At 37.2% G+C, this 27001-nt stretch overlaps 2 protein-coding genes across 2 annotated transcripts; both read right to left on the bottom strand.

The window, feature by feature from the left end:
- Positions 1–3187: 3187 nt before the first annotated feature.
- On the bottom strand, positions 3188–7159 carry LOC128511783 (proteinase-activated receptor 3-like). The gene has a single exon (XM_053484765.1). It carries the CDS (start codon positions 7034–7036, stop codon positions 6110–6112), a length of 927 nt encoding a protein of 308 aa, XP_053340740.1. The 5' UTR covers positions 7037–7159; the 3' UTR covers positions 3188–6109.
- Positions 7160–21824: 14665 nt separating this feature from the next.
- Positions 21825–22754, bottom strand: LOC128511790 (uracil nucleotide/cysteinyl leukotriene receptor-like). The gene has a single exon (XM_053484773.1). The coding sequence runs from the start codon at positions 22752–22754 to the stop codon at positions 21825–21827; it is 930 nt and encodes a 309-aa protein (XP_053340748.1).
- Between the last annotated feature and the right edge of the window lie 4247 nt (positions 22755–27001).

Genomic DNA, 27001 nt, shown 5'->3' with positions numbered 1-27001 from the left:
GCATGCAGAGGAAACGACAGGAGACAGAAAGAGAGAAAAGAGAGGAGAAGCAAGGACCAGAGAGGAAAGGATACAACGATAAAACAGGGAGAAAAAGGAAGGCCAAACTACAATCTGTGGGAAGAGGAGAGGATGAAGGGGGCCTTAGATGAATACAGGGAGGGAGTAAAGAAAGGAATTAAAGTGAGTGTGCACTTCTTATCACGAGCATGGGGTGTGCCGCGATCTACACTGCAAAGACGCCATGTGTGGAGGTGTGTGCCAGAGAGAAGGGGGAGACAACGACTTGTCTGGCAGCATTCAATGCAGAAGGCACATATAGTCGAACAATGATTATTTTTAAGGGGAAGCGTGTACGTTCTGAGTGGCTACAGGGATGCCCGGAGAACACCAGCGCAAGGTGTTCAGACAATGGCTGGATAACCTCTGACCTCTTTCTAGAGTGGGGTCAAATGTTCATTCAGTCCCTTCCTAAGCAGGGAGGTTCCTCCAGAGTTCCTCCAGGCCCCACCTTCTCCTCCTTGACAGCCACAGTAGCCACGTCTATAACCTGGAGTTTATTAACCTAGTGAAGAACAACAACGGGCACGTCATGTGTTACCCTGCCCACACAACACATGCATTGCAACCAGCAAACAAGGCCCTCTTTAAAAGTTTAAAACACCACTGGGACCAGGAAGGAAGAAAGTGGTCAAGGATGATGGCTGGGCAGAAGCTGTCAAGGATGGAGTTCTTTGCGGTGTTCAGCAGGGCTTGAACAAAGGCTGCCACTATTGAAAATGCCCAGGCAGTCCTCTGCTTGATTTTAATTATTGGTTTCCTTTGCATTTTAAATGGCTCATTTTAGCTGATGAGTGGCTCATTTTACCTGAAGGGGTGGCCCACTTTACCTGAACACTGCTCAGCTAAAAAATGTGCAACAACTGATGTTTTAAATGTTATAGCGCCTAACCAATAATAATTTATTCAATTAATTCAGCATATCCATGTTGAAAACAAACCATATTAAAAATAAAAACAATCAGTCTCACTAGGTGCTTTTTTGGAGCTTTACCAAGTGATTTACCAAAACCAATTTACCTGATGTCACCCTAAATATATATATATATATATATATATATATATAATAAAATAATAATATAATAATAATAATAAATTGTGTTTGTGTGAGAAAAATGTGTTTAGATAATAACGAGATAAATGAATGAAATTTCTCTGATGAGCAAGCCAAGGGTGACGGCGACAGTGGCAAGGAAAAACACCCTGAGATGGTAATAGGAAAAAAATTTTAGTTAGACCTATTCTGCATTTTGGCATTTGTCTAATTGTGCTGATCTAGAAGCACCCCATAATATGACATAAACATCAAACCATCACATAAGCATCATAAGCAACAAGAACCACATGGCCAATAGCATTCCAACTTTAATACTAATACCATTGTTCGAGGCACTTGTTATGGGCCCATCCAGCATGGAGCTTTCCAGTTATTTTGTTTGAAACTTCACAACTTCACAAGGATCCATTTCCCAACATCCAGGAAGTTTGCCAGTCACCTTTTTATTAGTGAACATATGCTTATTCAACCCCTTGAACCTTTCCACATACTGTCATGTTACAACTACTAACGTAAATTTTTTGGGATATTATGTGTTGGACCAACACAATGTGTCACATAATTGTGAAGTGGAAGGAAAATGACAATCCCAGCATCATGAAACTCAAGAAACACATCAGATAGGTAAGGGATATACTTTAAAGCAGGGTTAGATATATATATCCCAAGCTTTGAACATCTCATAAAGCACTGTTCAATCCATCATCCGAAAATGAAAAGAGTATGGCACAACTGAAACCGACCAGGACGTCCATGGTAACTCTGAAGGAACTGCAGAGATCCGCACCTGTCTGCTGGATAACTATCAGTCGTGCACTCCACAAAGCTGGCCTTATGGAAGAGTGGCAAGGACTTCAGGAGTGAGAGGTGAATGCCCCGTGTTCAACAGCCTTCCTAACAGGACCTCATATGACCTTAAACCTACTCTTCTTTTCACTCCTGTTCTCTTCTGCATCAACAGGAGTGTCTAAATCCGATGCAAACCTTTCTCAGAACATTTCTTAAACTTTTTTCCAGTTTGTTTTGTAGAATGCCATTTACAGTACATGCTCTGCCACAAACCGTATGGTACTGTACGTACAGTCTTATTTTAGATCAAACCTCAAATACTCACTTATCATCTTTAGTATGTGGTTTATACCATAAGGGGAATTATCACTCTTGAGCCTATTATGAATTCTCCAACTTGGTATCATCTACTTCATAAGAGCTTCTAGTCAAGATCTAGTCTAGTCAAGAACACTCTGGAAAAGGTCAAATTCAAATGTTATTTGTCCCACATACACAACCATACACAGTATGATATGCAGTGAAATGCTTATGCCACAGTCTAGACATGAAATTACTGAATTCTCTCCCTCACACAAATCAATCAGTAAAGAACAGTCAAGAAAAGTCAAGAACAAAAAGGCCAATAAAAAATAAAAAATTACCAATAAATTGCATTGGAGAGAAAATGGAAAATAACAGGAAGGGCTCATGATCCAAAGCATGCTGATCCAAAGATGGAGGAAGCATGGGCATGTATGGCTGCAAATGGAGCTGGATCAACAGTGTTTATTGATGATGTGACTGGTGATGGAGGTAGTAGAATACATTTTTATAAGTGTAAGAATCTAAGTGTACCAAGCCTTAGCTTCTGCTGAGATGCTACAAAACTGATAGGACAGCACTCAATACAAGTAAAAAAAAAAAAAAAAAAGTATACTTTTATATAAGCTAAGTATATTATATTAAATCCTAGCATGCCAAAGCATACTTAAGTGTACTTTTGTACTAAGTGCATTTAGGTTGTAATTACTGTAAATTGTACTAAAGCACAATTTTAAGTGTATTAAGTATACTTTGTGTGCTAAAGTTGAACAACTTTAAGTATACTTAGTACACCTAAAGTCAGTAATTAATGAAATTAAAGTATATATTTTATGTATTATAAGTACATTATGGCATTTTTTCTATTGCCTTACAAATACACACATAATATACTATGAAAGCAGCAGTCGCATGCTGTTATACTTTTGGTCAATTGAAAATACAAAACACTGTGAGGTTAATACAAATATACTTTATTATATTATACATTGCATTCTATAATACTGCATTGCAAATGTATTACCAGTACACTAAAGATATTTAGGATCATTTACAAAGGCTGAATGCATTTACTACATTACTGTATAACATGTTTTTGACACATTACATCAGTTATTACGAGGCAGATTTTGTTCCTGAGTTTAACAGATTTAATTCGCACAAGGTTACAAAAAAAAGCCGTACTATAGTTTATTTGTGTTCAAAAAAAACGTCAGGTAGTCTAACAAACAAAAAAAATTAACTTTTGTCTGAACCAAGACAGACATTAGTATTAGAATATACAGTATGAGTTTAAACCTGGTGTGTTGATTCTAGCTGTTACACAAAGACTGAAAACAGGCCGAGAGCTACAGAACATTATACTAGTAGCAACGTACATAAGATTTAGCAATAACACATTATACAATACATTCTATAGTTTAAACTATGTACTTAACTACCAACCACCTAACAAAAAACATGAAATTCCTTATACCAATAAAACTAAAATAATAATGATATGAGAAAACGACTGCTGAATCTGCCCGCCTCCGGTTTCTGATTGGCTGCTGTTGCCCCTACTCCAGACTATTATAAGTTATAACGCTGCTGCAATTCGTGCAAGTGTACAGCAGCTTTATGATACTGAGCGCGCACAGAAGAGACACATAAATTTGATCTTGAGCATGCAAAAGTGAGTTTGCGCGCGAGAGAGATTCAGCATGCAAAAACGAGTCTGAAAGCATGCGCGCAAGTGTATAAATAAGTACAATTTGTATGAATAAGTACATTCAAATTTATCTTAAAATATACTGAGACTACTGTATATTCAAATCTGTATTCTAATGTATACTTTCTGTACATTTCTACAATGATTATTTTGAGCATATATATATTTCTTTTAAAAATATGCCAAAAATAAATTGAAAAACAAAGTTTAAATAAGTGTGCTTTGGAAATTACACCAACCTTTCACCAAAACTATATTTTCCTATAATATATATTTATATAGTATACATTAATAATATACAATAATACATTTTGTTATTGCTTACGCATAGAAAAAAAATCTACCATAAATGATACGATGTAAAAAAAACAACAACAAAAACAAAAAACAAATGAGGCGATCATCAGGAGGAAAAACACACTGGTTAATCATAGAGGGAGCGGAAAGTTTGCCTTTAAAATATCAAGTCAAGTCAGGAACACTCTGGAAAAGGTCAAATTCAAATTTTATGTGTCACATATATACAACCATACACAGTATGATACATAGTAAAATGCTTCTGCCACAGTCATGCATTCACTGAATCCCCTCCTTTACACAAATCAATAACAGTCCAGAACAAAAAGGCCAGTTAAAAAAATTAAGAGAAAAAAAATGGAACATGAAAGGAAGAGCTCAAGATCCAAAGCATGCTGCATCATCTGTCAAATATGGTGAAAGCATGGGCATGTATGGCTGTAAAAGGAAATGAATCAACAATGAAGTCTTTGATTGGTTTCAAACATATATCACGACAAATCCTGTGTTGGTTATAGTTTCTCGCAAACTAGGTTTAAAAATGTAATGCTATGTAACGGCACAACATGTAAAGCCACAGCAATGTGATATGATATTTTTGGTCTTAACAGTCACCACTAAGAAGTTCTTCAAAATACTTTTTGATTGATATCTAACATTTTGTTCTTCATAGAAAAAAAATCTCCCATAAATGATATGGGAGTAAAAAAATAAAATAAAATAGAAAGGTTTTGTGGTACAAATAAGTATTCAGTCTGTTACTGCAACAACAAAAACAATCATGACCCTAAACTAAAAGGTTCTTTTGGAAACCAAAAATTGTTTCCTTAAATGTTTATTTTTAATGGTGTACTTGCTAACCAATGTTAAAAACCATAAAATGTTTTATATATTTATATAAAACAAACAACAAGAGTTCTGATGTTTGGTTTCATGGTTATGTACTTTCATATGTGACTTTTTATTTATGACTCATTTTTTACATCATTGTTTATATTTACAAAGTAATCCTTGTCCTTTACTCCCATTTTTTTCTGTATGAGAACATCATTGACATGTCGTAACATCTTTACATGACTTCAGTGAATCACTTTTTTGTGGGTTTTTTTTGCCATTTATGATAACTGGTCGGGCTCCGGTTCTAAAGAAAAAAAAAAAAAAGAGTCCAACGCAGGAAGGAGAGGAACATGCAGTTCCTCACTTGGCTTTAAAAATGACTCAGAGTCATCTCCATAGCGCCAAATTTCTATGCAACTCATCAGTTAAGTCATAAAATTGGGGCTTGGCCAGTTTAAGTGACAGCTGTAATACAGGTATTAAACTGTCTGCTATGCATCACTTTAGCTAATCAGATTATTATACTTTATCTTACCACGAGAAATGTAGGAGTAGACACAGGATGCTGTACAGGGTATAGATAACGGAGTTCAATCTAATGCAAAATAACATTAGCATATAAATTACCACACAAGCCACCTAAGCATTTAGCTACGATAAAGTTAATCTAGCCAACCTGTGGTTACTGCTAGTAGGTACCAACGTAGACATGTTTCAACCAACAGCCAGGCTCCCATATGCCTGTTGTTTGAATTACCCGGGGTTAGGCGGAGTCTGCTCCTGCCAAGCTGGTGACGATCAGAGCTTCTGAACTGAGCTTTAAAACCACAATTCAGAAAACCTATGGGTGACGTCATGGAGAGATCGCCCGGTTCTTTTTACACAGTCTAAGACATTGAATTATTTGTTTACTTAAGAATTCATACCTTTTCTTATCAAATAGGATTTACATCAAGTTGAAACTATAATGTATCTTCACAAGTTTTTGGTTGTGGAATATGTAAAACTTGTACTCAAATGTGGAATGTCATTGTTTTTTCCCTCCCTTGAACCATCTATTTATAAGTAGTGCACACTGTAGATAACTCATTTGTTGTTATAGTCTCTTTCTCTTTAGTGCTGCAGCACTCACTACACCACCCTGGACATTGTGGTTTCTTATTCGACAGGTACAAGACAGGCTGAATGCTGCTGCTGATGTTCAGGAAGCCAAAAGCTATGTAATGGACATAACATTTAAACTTATCTGGAGCGAAATACGCCTTAAATGGGAAGAGCGCTACGGGAGGTAAGTAGTTAAAGACTATGATAGCTAAAATAATGAGCACCATCTTAAAAGCTCTTTTCTTGACCGGATGCATGTCGTCCCTGCCTGGACCGGATTGGCGCAGGGCGCACAGGATGGAGATGTTGAAGAAAACCATGAATGCAAATGTGGCCAGGATCATGACCGTGAATACTTTATCAAAGTTGGGGATGGTGTTCAGACACTTTAGTATGCCGTGCACCAAAATGACGAACCACATAACAATGGCACAAACAGGACGATGGGGCCGGTCCTTCAGCTTGGAAAAAATAATTGGATGGCGCACGGCCATGTAACGGTCCAGAGCGATGCAGGCCAGGAAGAGTGCCGAAAGGTCTTTGACGCCGTAAAAGAAGCGCAGCACATACCAGGTGCTGCTGGTGGTCAGGTACAGCAGGTTGGCAATCTCCAGTGGAGTTATAAGGCAGAAGAAGATGTCCAGCACAGCCAGATGCCAGATGAAGATGTCTGATGTGGACGTGTCTCTTTTGTTGTGGCGGATCAGCCACAGGACCATGAGGTTTGCCGGGAGCCCCACGACCATGTTACAAATCTGCATGCCTATGTAGAAAATGATGACCTCTGGAATGTGGCTGCATATCTCGTACACCGTCTTGTTGTCCACAGAACCAGGTTTACTGAACAAGGAGCTATTGATGTGATAATGCATCTCCATAGCTCAATAACTGGTGCTGATCCAAACCAGAGTCTTCTTACAAGAAAACTGAAATGAAAGACGTACAATACATATGTGTTATAAAAGCATCCAAAATATTATTGCATTTGGTGTTCTACAGCATCTAAAGGTCCCTGTCTATAATACTGATTCTGCGTGTACTGAAATGGTACAATATGGTCTGCTTTATTACTTCCTAAATTAACTTTACTGGATTTTGTGAAACACCTTTGAGTTACCATGGAGTAAATCATGCTCATATGCATAAGAGTTGAATGGCAAAAAGAGGAAAACAGATTTCTTGCCAGCTGAATCATTGTCTACAGACACACATACTGTATTCGCCTATTACAAAACATTTTAGTTTACAATCACAATTTGGCCCTTGTCACTGTAGCTACTGTTACAATATCTCAATACAATCTCAAAAAATGGACAAGCATTTGGATTTGATTGACTTTGATGAGGGCCAAATTGTGATGGTTGGAAGACTGGGTCAGAGCAACACCTTGTTGGATGTTTCTGTTCTGCACTAGTCAGGACTTACTTTAAGTGTTCCAAGGGAGGAAAACCAGTGAACTGGTGACAGGTTCATGGATGCGCAAGGTTTACTGATGGACGTGGGGAATGAAGACTGGCTCATTTCTGTAGAAGAGTTAGCTCAAATTCCTAAAAAGGGTAATGCTGTTTTTCCATGAAAATGTGTCAGACACACTGGTTGCACTATGCAATATTATGAGATCATAATGTTACCGCTGGTCTGTAATTTCGTGTTCTAAATAAATGACAGAATTGTCAATATTAATAAAAACCTTTCATAATTTCTCAGTGTCTGAAACACTTTTGCTTTGGCGTTGTTATAAATTATTATTTTCGTACTTTGAAGTTTTTTTTTCCTTCTTAAATACACATTGTAGCATTCAAGCTTCTTCTAATTACCTGAGCAAATTTCCACCTGCATTTTTGGTAGTTGGAAAAATATGCGGTTGCTTTAACCTTGTGGTTACCCATTTCCTTCCTTTTTTTGTGCATCATGTACTGTAGGCCATAAGTTTACTGCTGGCTTGCTACTTGATACTGGTTCTTACAAAGTGGCTAATCGGTTCCTGTTTTTCTAACAAAAATCAATTAATAAAATACATTCTCCATAATGCAGATCACCTTCCCTACATGTTATAGTCTAGTTTGTGACTGGAGGGTTTTTGTTTCAATAATGTAAAATGACAAGTGTTTTCTGAAGGTTGGATCTTAAAAGGTGCATGTAGTCTGCCTTTAAAGTGTTGCATGAGTAACTAAACGCAGTTCATTTGTATATTCAAATGACTTCCAAAAGTATACTACAGCCATGGTTTGAAGTGAAAATTACATATTAACCGGATAAAAGGAAAGTGCCATCTTGGGAAATTCGAGGTTTACAGTAATTGAGCTAAGTTTCTTCCTTCCTTCTTTATTTCCTTCCTTCTTTTTTCTTTCTTTTTTTTCATTCTTTTTTTTTTCACTAAGCAGTTTTTAACAACTTTTATTTAAATCATCTGTCTATTTGAAAGCAGCAACACAGAATAATCCTACTTCTCTGTTGTAGGCTATGATCCGTGTATAGTAAAATATTAATTCATTGTGCACTTCCTATACTCTCAGAAAAAAAGTGTCAACAAGTTACATATCACTTTTCCTAGTTACTATTATGGCACTATCAGCAATACAATATTTTAGAAAATAAAATATTTAATAGAAAAAAAGATTAAGGTAAGGTAATTTTTATATTTATATAAGATGTAATGTAGTATTATGTGGTATAATGTGGTATTTTTATATTTGAACCATAAGGCTTACTGAGCTACCTTAAAGTATACATGATATGGACCGTCTTTAAAAAAAAAAAAAAGATACACAATAATAATTCCTATTGTCCTACACTCATTTTACTCCAGCAACAAGAAAAGTGGATTTTCATACCGAAGTCGAAGTCACCGTTCAGTTTTAACCAAATTTATTGGGTCTACATAATGTAGACAGTGAAGAGCTCTGTTTTTATATCGTTCTATTAAACTGCCTATATTACGTACATTCCATTCAACATACTAAAAGCAGTAACAAATAGAATATTCATACTCATATAATAACTTACCAATTGAATGAATTATCCTTTTCCTGTGGTGGAGATTAGCCAAATAACTACAAGTAGATAAATCAGTGGAAGAAATAACGTCTGTTAAAAGTTGCAAAAGTACTACTCTTATATAAGAGAGAGAAAAAGGAGGAAGGGAGGGCTGCTGCCCAATTTCCTCTTATGCTACTCATTTTTTTTTATATTAAGCATCTGCCTTGCAACTTAAAAACAAAGACTTTGATCTTTGATTGACATAAAGAGCAATAAATCATACTGTAACTGTACAAAATGACATAAAATTCTGAAAAAGATACTTATTTCTATTACACTTCCTGATTTTTTTGCTAGTTGTTACAAAAAGCATACTTAATGATTCATTAAGTTCAGTAGCTCATCATCATCATCTTTCACTGCAAGTTGGGCCTACATGCCTACGTATAAATCATTGTGTCATTTGTCTAATTGTGCTCTGAGTTAGAAGCACCCATAAAAAAAAATAAAAAAAAACTCATTCCAAGTTGTATCAGCATGGCTTTTCAGTGGCTTGCATCTAATAGTTCATACCGTTGTTAGTAGTACTTGTCATAGGTCGATTCAGCATGAAGCTTTCCAGTTTGGTTTAAAATACTTTACCATACTTTTAGCCAGTCACCCTTTTGACCTGTGCGTGACCATACAGTGCTTATGCAACCCCTTAAACTTTTTCATATTTTGTCACGTTACAACCACAAATGTAAATGTATTTTATTTGGATTATATGTGATGGACCAACACAAAGTGGCATGAAAATTATCAGCCAAGCATCATGAAGCTCAAGAAACACATCTGACAGGTCAGGGATAAGGTTTAAAACAGGGTTAGGTTATATAGAAAAATATCCCAAGCATTGAACATCTCATGAAGCACTATTCAATCCATCATCCGAAAATGAAAAGAGTATGACACAAGTGAAACCTACCAAGACATGACCATCCACCTAAACTGACAGGCCGGGCAAGGAGAGCATTAACCAGAGAAGCTGGCAAGAGGCCCATGATAATAGCTATCAGTCGTGCACTCCACAAATCTGGCTTTTTTGAAAGAGTAAAGTTTCATGTTATCAGTACATTCTTCATGAGCGGGAAGTCAATGCCCTGTGTTCAACAGCCTTCCAAACAGGACCTGATTTGATGATCTCAAACCTGCTCTTCTTCTTCTCACTCCTGTTCTCTTCTGCATCAACAGGAGTGCCTGAATTCAGTTCAAAACGTTCTTAAACTTTTCCAGTTTGTTTTATAAAAAGCCATTTACATGCTCTGCCACTAACAGTATGGTTTGTACAGTCTTATTTCAGATAAGATAGTTATAAGATTATCATCTTTAGGATGTGGTTTACACCATAAAGGGAATTATTACTGTTGAGCCTACAATGAATTCTTCACCTCCACCTCCACTCATCTCCCTCCCTCAGCTTCACCCACTGCATTAGCATCTGACGTAGATATGGAGAAAGCGTCAACCTGTTTGGAAATCATCTCAACCTTTACCTATGGCGTGATATGGGGAACTTTTTGAGGAACTTTCTCAAGTAGGATGGCCACATGTTCTTTTTTACATCACCCCTTTAACAGTCAGTGAAATGTAACATGACGTACTGTACTTCTAGAGTCTTATAAGATCACAGGAGCCTGGAGCCAATGGACCAATCCATCAAATTCAAAAGCAAATTTCATTTGTCACATACACAGTCATACACAGTACGATATGCCGTGAATTGCTTATACGACCGCCAGTGACCTTAAAAAAAAAAGTAAAAACTTATACATAAGAAATAAATATGGATAAAGAGAAATGCTAAAATAATAATAATAATAACTAGTAAAATAAACTGTACAAATAAGGGCATAATAAAAATATTACAAAATATAAAAATATAGAAGAAAAAAATTAAGTATATATATAAATTTTAAAGTGGCTAATGGTTGGGCAAATATGCATAAAAAGTGTCTTATTAAAGTGTCTTGTGCAATGGTCCAGAATGAAAATATAAATATGTACAGTAGTGCAAGTGTGTATGAATGTGTCCATGATTGTCCAGTCAATGTTGGGAGTTTAAAAAGATGTTATTAGTCCTGTGTGGTGGTGTAGTTGAGAGACCTTATCGCCTGCGGAAAGAAGCTCCTCCTCAGTCTCTCTGTGTTGGCCTTCAGGGAGCGGAATCACTTCCCAGATCGCAACAAAGTGAACAGCCCATTGTTGGGATGGCTGAGGTCCTTCACGATCTTCCTGGCTTTGGTCCAGCACCACCTGCTGTAGATCGAGTGCAGGTCAGGGAGCTCGGTGTGGATGATGCGCTCAGCTAATCGCACCACCCTCTGTAGAGCGCGTCTGTCCTGCATTGTGCTGTTTCCAAACCAGGTCGTGATGTTTCCCGTCAGGACGCTCTCTATGGTGCAGGAGTAGAAATTCCTGAGCACCTTAGAGGGCAGTCTAAAGTCTCTCAAGCGCCTGAGGTGGTAGAGACGCTGTCAGGCCTTTTTCACCGCGGTGTTGATGTGACAGGACCATGACAGGTCCTGCGTGATGTGAACACCGAGGTATCGGAAGCTGTCCACTCTCTCCACTGGGCTCTCGTTGATGACTGGGGTCTGGTAGTTCCTCTCCTGCTTTGTAGTAAAGTCCACTATCAGCTCCTTTGTCTTGCTAACGTTCAGGAGGAGGTTGTTCCTCTGGCACCAGTTCTCCAGATTTCCAATCTCCTCTAGGTAGGCCGACTCATCATTGTTGGTGATCAGGCCGACCATAATGGTGTCGTCAGCAAACTTGATGACGGCGGTGGAGTTGGTAGTGGCCACGCAGTCGTGGGTGTACAAAGAGTACAGCACAAGGCACAAGGCACAAATACATATGACAAACAGTTTATTATAGCCAATGAATCTAATCTTCATGTCTTTTAACTGTGAGTACCCAGCAAAAACCCACCATGCATGGGGAGAACATGCAAACTCTGTACACACAGACCCAAGGCTGAAATCACACCCTCGACCCTGGAGGTGCAAGGCGAAAGTGTTAACCACTACACCTTTTACACGCACTTACTCGCTCATAATATATACCACTTTATCCTGTATACAGGGTCACGGGGGGTCTGGGGCCTATCCCAGGAGACTTGGAGCACGAGGCGACGCAGGGCATACACTCATTTACACACTACGGGCAATTTATGAACACCAAATTGTCTAATCTGCAGGTCTTTAGACTGTTGGAGGAAACCTACCAAGCATGGGGAGAACATGCAAACTCAATGCACACAGAGACGGGAAATAACCGTGTCCGGAAACAAACCCGGATCCTGGTGGTGCGTGGTGCAAGGCGCCAGTGCTAACCAATACGCCACTGTACCGCCATTTAATTTAAATATTTAGTAGACACATAACTTATATGCCCCATTATATGAATTTGGGAAACTAATTCTTTCCATACTTCTTACTTTTGGGGTTTAAACAGTTTAATAAAATGACTACTACAGCAAATTAACATATGCAGCTAATCAAGGCAACAGCTGAAGGATAGGAGTAGGAGATAGACATTTAGTGTGGACATCATTTTCCTCTTGAAAGTCTGAATTCCTGTTTTTTTCTTGTTTATATTCAGCTATGCAGGTTTGTGTTTACTGAAAATCTCTTCCCTGCATAACCGCGCATATTAATATTGGCTAACAGTGATGTAGACGTCTGGCTTCCTTTTGATGTAGACGTCTGGCTTCACTATTTGTTGGTGGTATGACAGCCGCCTCATCTGATAGGGTAATCCTTCTTTTTTTCTTTTTTTTTTTTACCAAAGGAAGCCAACTTCACCCTGACTACTCTTAGCGTGGTTTTAGCAAATCACTGTTTGACGACACTATGACGTTTGGCTTATCTGATTGATTTGTTTCTTTAGTAAAGTGAAGCCAACTTCCCTTCGGACATGATGGTAAAAGTGCAATACCGCATTTCACAACACATTTGCCACGTGGTGTTTGGGTACTGTGTCACGCAAAAACAAAAAGTGTCAGTTAGCAACAGCACAGAGGAGATTATTACCAAAACAAAACACTTAAACATTTTTTTTTTTTACTTTTTTTTATAAAATGACAAGTACAGTCTGTACAAAGTGGGGAAGCCAGACTTCCCTCGACTTCCGTGAGAAAATGTCACTGACCACTCACTCACTCATCTTCTTTACCGCTTTATCCTGCATTCAGGGTCGCAGGGACCTGGAGACTATCCCAGGAGGCTTAGAGCACGAGACAGGGTACACCCTGGACAGGGTGCCAATCCATCGCAGGGCACACACACATATATACACACACACTACGGGCAATTTGAGATCACCAATTAGACTAACCTGCATATCTTTGGATTATGGGAGGAAACCAGAGTACCCGGAGAAAACCCACCAAGCACGGGGCAAATTCCATGCAAATTCCATGCACAAACAGGCGGGGATCGAGCCTGGCCAGGAATCGAATCCGGACCCTGGAGGTGCAAGGCGACAGTGCTAACCACTACACCACCGTGCCGCCTGTCACTGACTATTACCTAACAAGATTTCTCCCAAATTGTCTCCTAATTCATTAGAATTTAACAGCACTCACTTCTATTCTAGTCTGTAGCTCCTCTCTGAAGAAACTGAAGCTCTGCACGTCTGCGGTTTCCTGTAAACACTGGTCAGCTTTACGCTTTTCTGCTGCATTTGCCTTCACACTGCCAAGAGAGATAGGCAGTGTGAGATGTCAGTTTTTCACATTTTGCAAGCTGTTTTAAAGAGCAACACAGCTTTTTGTTAAAATCTGCATGTTGTCTTCCACTCACATGTGCTGTACAGTGTAAATAGCATGCTTATGTACAGTACTGTAAGGCTTCTCTCATTTCACTGTAGGCCTGTTGTTGTAGAATCTCTGTGTATTTATTGTAGTGGTCATTTTATTGCGACTGTCTAAACACAGTAAATAGGAAATACTGAAAGAATATGTTTCTTAAGTTCATATAGCGGGGCATATAAGTTATGTGTTTAGTATGAATGTAAATTAAATAGTTCCGTATTGAGTTTGTAGTATCTGGTTATGCATTTGGGAGGGATAAATGTTGCATAATGTTGCATAAATGTTGAGAATCACGCAAGAATATGTGTGTTTCTGTAAACTCATGCGCAGATGTATAGCAGCCAGTTTCAAATAAGACATTATGACAGACTATGACTGGTTGCAGCATAATACAGTTTTGTGTAAAATCATACTGGGCGCTTTAGAACTTCTTCTGGTTACGTACATCTTATTGGCCATTAAAGCAGCAACATGCTATGATGTACAGTACAACACACACGCAATGATAAATTACAAAAGGACATAGAGGTCTCAGGCTTCCCTAAAAGATTTTGGCAACTTTCGTCAACTTGTGCATGATGATCATCAAAGACCAATCCACAATATTGCTAACATCGTTGGTGTGTCATACGGAACAGTCCAGGCGATCCTTCCAAGTGATTTAAACACATGCCGTGTTGCTGTCTCCAGGCTGCAGACCCAGAAGCAAAAGGAAACATCGCGAAATAAAGCAAGTCTGTCACCAAGCTCTTTTGACATGTGAGTTTCTTACAGGAAACAACAGAATCTCACTCTCGCACCCACCCTGACTTCAACCTCCTCTGAAGATGAAGATCCAGCTCAAAGGTCGCCATTTGGCACCATTGCGGAGATTTATTGCGAATCGCAAAAGATGCTTAACATGCTTCGAAAAGAAGACTTCTAGGACATATTCCAGAAGTCACAGGAGCACTGGGAGTTCTGTATTGCTGTGCAAGGGGACTATTTTAAAAGATGATAGCCTGTAAACGTAGATTATTCAAGTACTTTCTTGTAAACAGAGCTAATCTTAAAACTTTTTTAAACCACCTCGTAAATGTCTTACAAAGTCTGCCAAGGAGACTGGACTATGACTTGATGCAGTACATTGTTTGCCCAGTCATGATGCTGGCCCATTTCTCTGGGGTACTTGCCCTCTACCTTTGACCATTTTGGTCCTAGTTCATGTTGGATCATCAAGAGTACTTTTGGTTTGTACAAAGAAATGTGAAAATGCTGAATCAGAATAGTAACTTCTGCAGTGAAGTCTGTGTCATTGACCTCTTCCACACTGGTAAGGAGAAGCAGTTCTTTCATATCACTCACAGTCCATGGTTGGTAGACAAACTTTGTTGCATTACATTTATAGCATTTGGCAGACCCCCTTTAAAAAGTGATCTAAAAGATCTAAAGTGACTTCAATTTTTAAGGGTTAAAAATTGGGGGTTGGCAACCTTCCAATCAGCATACCTTAACCACTGAGCTAGCCCTACCCTAGGTGGCACTATGATGTCTTCACAATTATTATAATCTCCTGCTACATTAATGCATCTATCCCGGGGTTTCACTAGTGCTTTAATACCATCAAGGTAGAAAGTTTTCTCAGTATACTGGTTCCATGATCACACTATTTGTTTTTATATCTCAAACACTGGTCTTGCAGGAACTCCTTTAATGGCCCAATTGTGTGGAAATAGGTCGGAGCAACGTCAGGACTGTACAGGGGATCTGGCAATTTCCTGTAAGCGCCTTGTGGCGCCGAGTTCCTATAATGTGCAAGTGATGTTTGTGAATGAGTATACAGTTTCCGCAGATGGCTGCTTCTCTCCTGCAAATTGGTCAACAAGTTATCTGCTGATTTTCAAGGATCAGGTATTCAACTTGCTAAACGACTGCAGTGGTCTCCTATCGACCTCGGCCAGAATCATTCACAGATGTACAGCCTTCTTTAAATTGTTTGCGCCATTCAATTGTTTTAATGAGGCTAAAAGTCTTGTCAACGTACTTTGCCTGAAGTGCTCTGTAAAAGTCTTCTGTAAAATGGTTCTGTTCTGGGAAACCAAATTCTCTAACTCAATTATTAAACTGCTCACAATTCTTTTCTCCATTATTTATCATCATAAACTGGATATGGCATGAGGAAGGCTACCTTTTATTTTCCCCCATCAGTCTCAGTGGCCTGTACCAGCATCATTACTTCGGGTCTTGAATCCCACACCTTTTAATCAAACCTCTTCTGAATACCTGTTTAACTTGTGATATAACTGACATTGAAATCTAGAGAATTCGGAGGCCTCTCCCAGCAAAACAATGTGCTCTGATGCACTGTAGGAATTGTTCAGAAGTAAACAGAAAGAGTTCAAAGTGTTGGTTTGTTTTCTAGAATCCACAAATGATCAGATTTCGGGATGTGCTGATCAAACAAGTCTGATCCGTGGAAGTTACATTACCTTACAGGACTTAAAACATCTGCTGCTAACATCTTGGTGCCAAATACCACAGCACCTTCAGAGGTTTTACATTTACATTTACATTGCATTTACAGCATTTGGCAAATGCCCTTATCTAGAGTGACTTACATAAGTGCTTTAAAGTCTCCATCAATGTATACTGTAGAGTAAAAGTACCACCAGTCAAAGACTGTTGGGAAGTTTTTTGTTTTTTTCACCCAAATCCCTAAAAATGTCTTCAGACATTGTTTAAAAAATGTCAGCGACTCAGCTCCACAGACATCTCATAAAGGTTTCTTCTACCACCTAGTTGCCGGAAAGAAAAAAAGCCTAGATGCATGGAAAGATAGTTGTTCCAATTAAGCAGTGCTGGAGGATTGGAGGGAATGAGGTGCACTGCAGGGTATGATAAGAGCTTTGAGATAAGTGGGTGGTGGGTTGTTTTTGGCTTTGTAGGCAAGCATCAGTGCTTTGAATTTGAACCAGTGGAGGGAGCCGAGTAGTGGTAACGAATGGGAGAAATGAAGAAGTTGTGCAGCTGCATTCTGAATCAGCTGTAGAGGGAAAATTCCTGCCAGGAGGGGGTTGCAGTCTCGGAATAAACAAAGAACTGACGAAGCACCTGTGTGGTCTATTTGGAGAGAAATTGACGAATCCTTCTAATTATAAAATTTAATTCAACATGAGAGAGTAAGGTTAACAATGTGAGATGATAAGTACAGCTGATGCTCCAGGGTTATCCCAGATACTCCAGCATATTACCAGAATATCCTGATCCGGCATGAATGACATGGGTAAACAGTAGTTACAGTAGTTAAGTCTAAGGACAGATGATAGCCTGGCTGATCTAGCAGCATGGAGCTTCTCGGCAGTGAAGCTCTCCTCACTTGTGAGTTACTTGCCGGAAACAACATGATCTCACTTTTACGCACACCCTGACTTTGTCCTCTTCTGAAGATAAAGCTCAAAGGTCACCATTTTGACACCACTGTGGAGATCCAATTCAATTTGCAGAAGGTGCTTGATTTGCTTCGGAAGAAATGACATCAAAAATTGCAGAAGTGGCAGGAGAGCTCCCTTTAAAGATGATATCTAAACATAGATAAATAAAGTACTTTTTTGTAAACAGAGCTAATCTCAAAACTTTTTGAAGTAACTTGTAATTGTCTTACAAGTCTTACGAAATGGCCACTGTAAAATGTACTGCTTTAAATCCAGATTGGTTTGGACTATTGAGGTTGTTCTGGGAAAGATGAAGATAAATTTGTATAGACTGTGTTATAGAGTTTTGAAGAGAGAAGGGAGAAGTAATCCTGACCACAAGAGAGAAGTAATACAGCATACAATAGTTGGTGATGTCTGTTGGATCCAGACTGGGTTTCTTGTGGTTGCAAGTAACCATTGCCTTCTTATATGCAGCAGGAACATGACCAGATAAAATAAAAAGTGATAGTTGTAATAGTTGTGACGAAAGTGAGGCAGTCTTGTGAGATGTTTTGAAGCATTGTGAAAGAGATTAGATCCAATGGACAGGTGGTGGGATTGGAGGACATGCCAAATCTCTTCTGTTATTAGGTTGAAATAAAATGTGCCAGTGAAGGAGATGGGGAATCCTGAAATTGAACTGTAGGGGTTGGATTGGGAGATTTGAAATCTTCCCATTATAAAAGGTGTCAAAGTTGTCAGCAGTCAATAGGATAGCGGAGAGTGAGGAGGAGCTTGTGAGTTGGTGTGCTTTTCCCTGTAGAAGGCAGTTGTGCAGCTGCATTCTGGATCAGATGTAGAAGAAAAATGCAGCACTGGAGGGGGTTGCAGTATTTGCAGTAGTCTTGAAATAAACAAAGAACTGTCAAAGCACCTATGTGGTCTATGTGGAAAAAATGGACTAATCCTTCTGATTATAAAATTGAAATCAACATGAGAGAGAAAGGTTAACAATGTGAGACAAAAAGTACAGTTGATGGTCCAGTGTTACCCCAGACACCCCAGGATATCACCAGAATGAGGACAGATGATAGCCTGGCTGATCTAGCAGCATGGAGCTTCTCAGTGGCAGTGAAGCTCTCCTCACTTACTTGCCGGAAACAACATGATCTCACTTTCGCACACACCCTGACTTTGTCGTCTTCTGAAGTTGAAGCTCAAAGATGAGACATTTGTATAGACTGTGTTATAAAGTTTTGGAAAGAAAAGGGAGAAGTAATCCGGACCACAAGAGAGAAGTGATACAGTATACTGGGTTTCTTGAGGTTGCAAGTAGCCATTGCCTTTTTACGTACAATATATGCAGCATGAACATGATCAAATAAAATGCAAAGGTTGATAAGTTATGAAGAAAGGGAGGGGCTTTAGTGAGATGTTCTGGGGCATTGTGGAAAGGATTAGATCCAATGGACAGGTGGTGGGATTGGAGGACGTGCTAAATCTCTTCTGTTATCAAGTTGGTGAAAATGTGCCAGTAAAGGAGAGATTGAACCACTGGGGGTTGGAGTGGGAGTGAAGGACAGATAATTTGCAATCTTCCCATCATAAAAGGTGTCAAAGTTGTCAGCAGTCAATAGGATAGAAGATAGATTGAGGAGGAGCTAGTGAGTTGGTGAGCTCTTTCCTGTAGAAGGCACTTTTAGGAGAAGTCACTTCAGACATTAGCATTTAGACAGAAGAACATGGTAATAGACAAGATCAGCATTAAATGATTTCTTTCACCTTAAACCAGCAGTTCTTAATTGTCTTTAGTTGCTGCTCTGTTCATCTCATAGCAAGGAACGAGACAAGAAATGTTACTCAGTATAGAAGACTGAGGGCCTAGAATAAGGACAGAGAGAAGAGAAGAGAAAGGTTTTGTAAAGTAGGAGTTTTTGTGAATTTTGAACTAGAAGAAATAAAATTAGACGATTTTACTCATAAAATAGGCGATGTTAGTTAATGATATTACTCCAAAATCTGGTGACAAAGTGACAAAAATTTGACACATGACAAAATTGTGGCACATAACTGTGCACTCCTACTCATTATTTTTATTTCATTTATGGCGCAGGTTTAACTGCAGGCAAAAACCTAAGGACTGAAAAGTTTTATTCAGTTATGTGAAGCCAGTTTTCTGTAATGGCGTGCCACCTCTGGTTGGACAGACATACAGAAACACAGACAGACAGACGTACAGACCGAAGATTTTCTGAGACTGAAACAAAAAAGTATACTTAAAAACCTTTCTTTTATTTGTATAGATAATAAAATGATTCAAAATATTGTAAAATATTTTTTTCTCATATCTTCTCTTTTACTCAACATTTAGATTTAGTTTATGGCGTAAGGTTCTGTTTTAATAGTGTACATACCATTTTTTTGTTAGAGTAAATCATACAGTAAGAGTAAATCATACAGTGTCATGCTTTCGTGTCCATCTACTGTAGTGATGGGTTGTTCATGAACGATTTGCTCTTTTTGAACGGGTTTTGAACATGACTCAAACGAATAAGTTGTCTTGAAGAATGATTCGCTCATTTTCTACTTAGCGGGTCTTCTAGTCTGAGTCGTTCGTTCTTTTGTCACGTGACTCTCATAGACGCTAAGCAGTGCATTACACAGGAAAACAGAATTGAGCAGTTATTCTTATGAGTCTTCTAGTCTGAATTCTGAAATGCACTGCATCTATAGGAGTCACGTGACAAAAGAACAAACAACTCGGCCCAGAAGATATGACAGGTGAGCTGCTCATTCTGTTTATTATATGTCCTTAGCTGCATTGTAATATTTTCATTACTTGCACTATAGCCAAAATTTTTGTATGTAGATGTGTTGGGGGTCTGTTTATTAAAAAGGGTAACATTTCACTTTATTTGTGATCAAAAGAATGAAATGAACTAAATGGCTCAAAACAAGATTTGTTTATTGTAATGATCTAGAAGAACTGATTCACTAAAATGACCCAAACTTCCCATCCTCTACTGTACTGAGGATTTTTCATGATGCTTTGACAAAAGCTGGCTGGACAAATATACATACATACACACATACAGACAGACATACAGACAGACAGACAGACAGACAGACAGAAAATTTTTTGGTTTCTGGTTCTCCAATGTATGAAACAGAAAGATATATTGAAAGAACGCATTCCGACCAATGTACAGACAAAATCTTTCTTTTATTTATATACATATCTAATATCATGGAAGTACATTCAAGAATTATGACATGATATTTTTAATTATATCGCCAATCCCAACCAAAAGTTCTTTGGATTTTTTTTTATACTTAAAAAATGAATATCTAAAAAATAATTAATAAATGATGAATATGAAACTAAATGTTTTAGTGCCACAAAGAACTTAAACATAAATAATATCCTGTGAAAGAATCTTTGTGATACAAAAAAATTATAGTATAAAATGGTATACATGTACATTTATAAGATTATTATTTGTATGTTTAATGGAGTAGTATTTTATTATCCAAGTAGCAATGAAAAATATTTCTACATTCAGAAATGGGGGTGTAATGGACTTTCTACCAAAGAAAATATATATAAAGTTTCTTAACATAGTTTTGCAATCAAGATATAAAAATGTATTTATAGGTATAAAGAACAACCGAGGGTGACAAGTGGTGTACAATGATAAAAAGAATTTATTCATATTATTTATGTTCTTACAAGTCTGCTCTAACTAGTTCATTTTTCATGTGATGTTTTTATATAATTTATTACGGTGGCCCTGAAGTGCAAAACAAATAAAAAAACTGAAAACAAAATAACAAAACCCAAAACAAAATAACAAATTCAAAACCAAATTAACAAAACGGAAAACAAAATAACTAATATCTGACTGGCCGAGAAGTGCAATACAAATTAACAAAACGGAAAACAAATTAACAAATTCAAAACAAATTAACAAATCCGAAAACAAAATAACAAAACCAAAAACAAAACAACAAAACTCCCCCCTCCAAAAATAAAATTGTTTGGGTTTTGTTATTTCGTTTTTAATTTGTTTTCTGTTTTGTTAATTTGTTTAGCACTTTTCAGCCAGTCAGATATTAGGTATTTTGTTTTCCGTTTTGTTAATTTGGTTTTGAATTTGTTATTTTGTTTTGGGTTTTGTTTTCAGTTTTGTTAATTTGTTTTGCACTTCGGGGCCACCGTAATTTACTTTTCATGTGTTTACATAAATTTGTACATGAAATTCTTTTCATAATTCATTTTCATTTATTATTTTCCACAAATAATTTTGTTTAAACATTCAAATTTTACTCTTTAACTTTTGATTTGATTAAGTGTCACATGTTTACCTAAGTTAAAATGTTCACTTTCAGGTCACATCGAAGCACACGTGATTTTTTTTTCCTTTAAGGAAAAAAAAACATCTAACCATTATTACTGTACACAGTCGATGGCTCGATAATGGATGCAGTCTCAGTGTCTTTAGTGCTACAGCACTCACTGCAGCACCCTGGACATTGAGGTTTCTTATTCGACAGGTACATGAGAGGCTGAATGCTGCTGCTGATGTCCATGAAGCCAAAAGCTATGTAATGGATATAGCATTTAAACACATCAGGAGAGAAATAAATCTGAAATGGGAAAAGCGCTACGGGAGGAAAGTAGTTAAAGACTATGATAGCTAAAATAATGAGCACCATCTTAAAAGCTCTTTTCTTGACTGGATGCATGTCATCTCTTCCTGGACCAGATTGGTGCAGGGCGCACAGGATAGAGATGTTGCAGAAGAGCATAAACGCAAAAGTGGTCAGGATCATGATCGTAAATACTTTATCGAAGTTGGGGATGGTTCCCAAACACTTCAGTATGGCGTACACCAAAGTGATGAACCACACAACACTGGCACACACAGGACGATGGGGCCGGTCCTTTAGGTTGGAGAAGATAATAGGATGGCGCACGGCCATGTAGCGGTCCAGGCAGATGCAGGCCAGGAAGAGCGGCGACGAGTCTTTGATGCCGTACCAGAAGCGAAGCACATACCAGGTGCTGCTGGTGCTCAGGTACAGCAGGTTGACAAGCTCCAGGGGAGGAATAAGGCAGAAGAAGGTGTCCAGCACAGCCAGATGCCAGATGAAGATGTCTGATGTGGTTGAATCGCTCCGGTTGCGGCGGATCAGCCACAGGACCATGAGGTTTGCTGGGATCCCCATGAACATGTTAATAAACTGCATTCCCAGATAGAAGAGGATGACACTCGGCATGTGTCTGCACATCTCGTATACTGTCTTTTCGGCCACAGAGACATTTCCAATAAGGAACAAGGAGTTATTGTTGTCGTTGTGTATCTCCATCGCTGAAATAATGGGTGCTGATCCAAACAATCTTTTAACAAGAAAACTGAAATGAAAGATATGCATATGTTTTACAAAGGCATATAAAAGACATATATTTTTATTAAAGCACACTAAGCATGATTGACTTTTGTCTTAATGTTATGAAATGAATAGACCACTCTTTTGGGAAAAAGTATTCTAAAATGTTTCTGTGTATTGTGTGTTGTTCTAAAGTGTGCATGTTTGGTACCATAAGCAGAATGTACATTTTACCTTTTACCTAGAAAGGTATAGGGAATGTATCTTGTACTCTAAATGATAATAATAATAATAATAATAATAATAATAATAATAATAATAATATTTTTTTATTTCTGACTAAATTATATTTACTTATATAAATTTGTCTATTTTTGACAGTAGCCATAAATCCAATAATCATACTCAGATATAGTATGTAACATATACACTAATATTATTGCATTTTGGTCATATGGTTCAGAAATCACTGTCCAGTTTGTGGACGCATGTTTTGTTTACATATCATTAAATCTCAAGTGTTTTCTGATGTATGTATCTTCTACCTACAGTATAAACGGGCTGGTACATTAGTGGGCTTTTAACATACTACACGAGAGATTAGTTAAAATTCTGTAAATTTACATTCAAATAACTTTTAAAAATACACTATAGCCATGATTCAGTGTAAATTATATACATACATATTACAGATGCAAAAAAGGTAACTTATGAGTTCCATTACTTTTAATTTTTCCATTATTAATATCAAAACTGCAGTGTATGTTTGTATGCATAGATAGATAGATAGATAGATAGATAGATAGATAGATAGATAGATAGATAGATAGAACTACGTCAGCTCTATAAGGATCACTTGTAGGTTTTCCAAGCTTCACAAAAAACACGCTGCAGTTTTTCAGTTTTCCATTTCAATACAAGACACTCTAGTTTAGATTTTTATTTCATTAAAAGAAATAGGTTTATATATTACTTAATATAAAGGTTACTTTTTTATTTAATTTCACAATTTATTAAATATTTTTCCATAATTCTAAAAATTCTCCGTTTTATGGAAAAAATGTATGTACAATTCTGCTGACAAATAAATAATACAAACATTTAAGTCAACAAATATCAAGGTGTCTCTTACTTTTTCACAGTATGGTATATCGCAATATGAACTTTGGAACAGCACCCAACAAATGTAAGGGTTGTAAGATCTCTAGAGAAGTTTTCTACTAAAGCTATTTAAGAATTTGTGTAAAATAAATTTTGTGCAATAAACAACAATATTAATTCTTGATTAGATATATAAAATTAACTAAAATGTTGTTGGTTAACATGATGTCTCAATTTTGGTCGGTAAAGAACAAGAGAAAATATAAAGCAAAAATTGAATATACATATATCTGTGGGTTTCATACAATAATTTTCTAGAACAGCTAGACATAATTTGGGTAAAAAGAATGTCTAATTAACAACAACATAATAACTTCTTTATATAATGAAAAATCTGGGTTACCTGACACAAGTTTCTCCCTAATGTTGATGGAGCCTTATGAAACATTCTCAGATAAGTGTGTCTTATTTAAGATAAGTTCTGTCATTTGTGATTCCGTCATTTTATATTTGCACCCCATTTGACTATATGCATGACATTATAGTCAAATGGAATGCAAATATCAAATAATAGGATATGTAACCTTACCAGCATTAGTAAAATAATCCCTTCTTCTCTGAAGTTTACACGCATGCAAGTGAATCCAACATAGCAGGCGGTCTAGAAAGTACAAGCTGATCTGAGGATGTTTCAAACGACCCATACTCAGGTTCAGAGCACAGCCCAGTGCCCGTGATTTCAACACCACAGGGATATTTTGCATCCAATCATGGGGAGCATGCTCTGGCAAATTCTCATCATTCACACCGATTGACATGATGCAATTTGCCATTGAAGCCTGATGGAAATTTTGAAGTAAACAACTGATGCAACAGTCCAGTGGTAAGCTCCTGAAATTCAGTGTAACAAAGTGTAAATCGTTACATGGATGTAAAGAAGCCTGAGCGGCTGCCTGAGTCCTCGTTTCAAAGCCCTGGTTGCTGATGATGCTAAGCATATACTGCTGCTTCTACTGGGGTTTTAACACACATTGGATGTGTCCTTGAATGCTATATGCCCAACATAAAACCTGATATCTCATAAAAATACATAACAACTCCTTCTTTCCATTTATGTTTTCAATTAGGCTTAAAATCTGCCATGAATTTTAAATCTTATTCTTGTTCTTTGATTAATCCAGCTCGATTGTTTAATAAAGTATATCTCTTTTTGATTCCTTCCCAAATAAGGTTTCCCAGTAGAACTTTTTTTCATAAGATAAGGATCCGTAATAAACCAATAATATGTTGAAGAACTCTTGTAGAACCACTTTTTCTAAGGGTTTAGACTATAATTCTTTTTAAATAAGTATTACAAAATAACACGTTCTTTGCATAATTAAGGGTTCCTAACTTGCTAAACACATTGTACTTGGAACATTTTGTAGTAGGAAAAACTGTGACTGTAGAATTGTTGCAGAACTGAAGAATCTTCAAATTGAAATTGGTGTTTTCATGCTTTTTCGCATCAACATAATTTTAGACATGTCCTTGTATCAATTTTATAGTAGGTAAAAAGGATGAAAAATTAAAGTTTCACGTTCATCAACCTAAATGCTCTTTTTTACTTTTAAGAGTAGGTAATACATCTTATATGTAATAAGGAAAATCTTAACCTCCTAAAACCCAAGCACTGATTTTAGCTATATTCTTTTAAATAGCAAGCCTTAAATCAAGAAAATATTGAGGGTTTTTTGTTTTGTTTTTGTTTGAGTTTTTTTTTATTATTTTTATTTTTATCAAAATTGCAAGAGATTACAAACACCACCACTTAAATTTAAACATAGATCCATAGATTAAAGGCACTGTTGATTCAATAACCATCAATTAGTAGGGAAGTAAACTGTCAGGCAATAGTTTAACACTTATCGATGAAGTTGCTTATGTTAGTGCTTTGAATAGGAAAATCTTCAAAGTATTGCAGTTTGTAGTTTCTAAGTTACATGAACAACAACTTAATAACAGGAACTTACTTGTTGCATTTATATCACCAATTTTTTGTGACTAAGCAATTATGTGCAAGCTTTTTCTGTAGGGGTCAGCATGTACTTTTATTGCCAGGCAACTAAACACTGAATTTAGTAATCCAGGATCTTAGTGTGTGTGCTAATTCTGACCGTGGTCTAAAGTAATACCCTTTTGGTTGACTCCTACAGTATCAGCTGAGAAACTGCATACTGTATTGATTGGCTTCTGGTAGCTGTCAAAATCGTAGCAAAGCTAGTATTTTATTTAAATGTGTATTTATATGGTGGCATGAATAATGTCAATATAAGATGTATGAATTGAAATTGTCCAAATTCCAACTAGTTACTTTTTATCATCACACAAAACCTTGAATTCTCAGATTAAATGATGAACTGCTGCTCCTAAATATTGGCATTGTCATGATTTCTTCTTTTATAGATTTATATGTTTCACAAGAGTGACACATTAATATGACTGGAGACACATTTCAACCTCATGATGCAGTTCGATTACAGAAGCCGTAACCACAGGTCCTCTTGTTAGCAACCTCATGCTGTTTACTAAGTTACTCAGCTGATACAAATTCACTATTTATATAACTTACAGTAAATACCGTAATTAAAGTCCAATTCATGCAATGTTTTGGGATGCTGCATGGATGTACTACCTTTTGTTATTTGTAATTTTTTCACCACATGCTGAGAAAAAGCCATGACCATGAATATTTTAATACTTAAATTGACAAGTGAGTTTTCCCTTGGAGGTTTACATTCGGTCAGATTTCTGCCATTCAAAAGGCCCGGGTTTAATTCTCAGACACTGGGTGCAATGGCAGTCCCAAGCCTGGACCTAATGGAAGGGTTGTGTCAGGAAACACCATAAAACTTCTGCCAACTTGTTGCTCCCCCTTGATGGGAGCAGCTGAAAGTGTACAACAACAGTGTAAGCAGATAAGCATTTAACTCAAACCCCAAATGAGGAAGTAAAAGCGAAGAGAGAAAAAAAATAAGAAAAGTTTTCCACCTTGGCTTTGCACTTTTTTGGTTTCCTGATAAGATGACAAGCTGTGGGGTTTTTGTTTGTTTATCTGTTTTTGTTTTCATTTTTAGTGAAATAGA

The sequence above is a fragment of the Clarias gariepinus genome, chromosome 24 (genome assembly GCF_024256425.1).
Source record: "Clarias gariepinus isolate MV-2021 ecotype Netherlands chromosome 24, CGAR_prim_01v2, whole genome shotgun sequence".
Taxonomy (NCBI): Eukaryota; Metazoa; Chordata; class Actinopteri; order Siluriformes; family Clariidae; genus Clarias; species Clarias gariepinus.
Note: the sequence above shows the minus strand (reverse complement) of the source record. Positions and strands in the feature narration are given on the sequence as shown.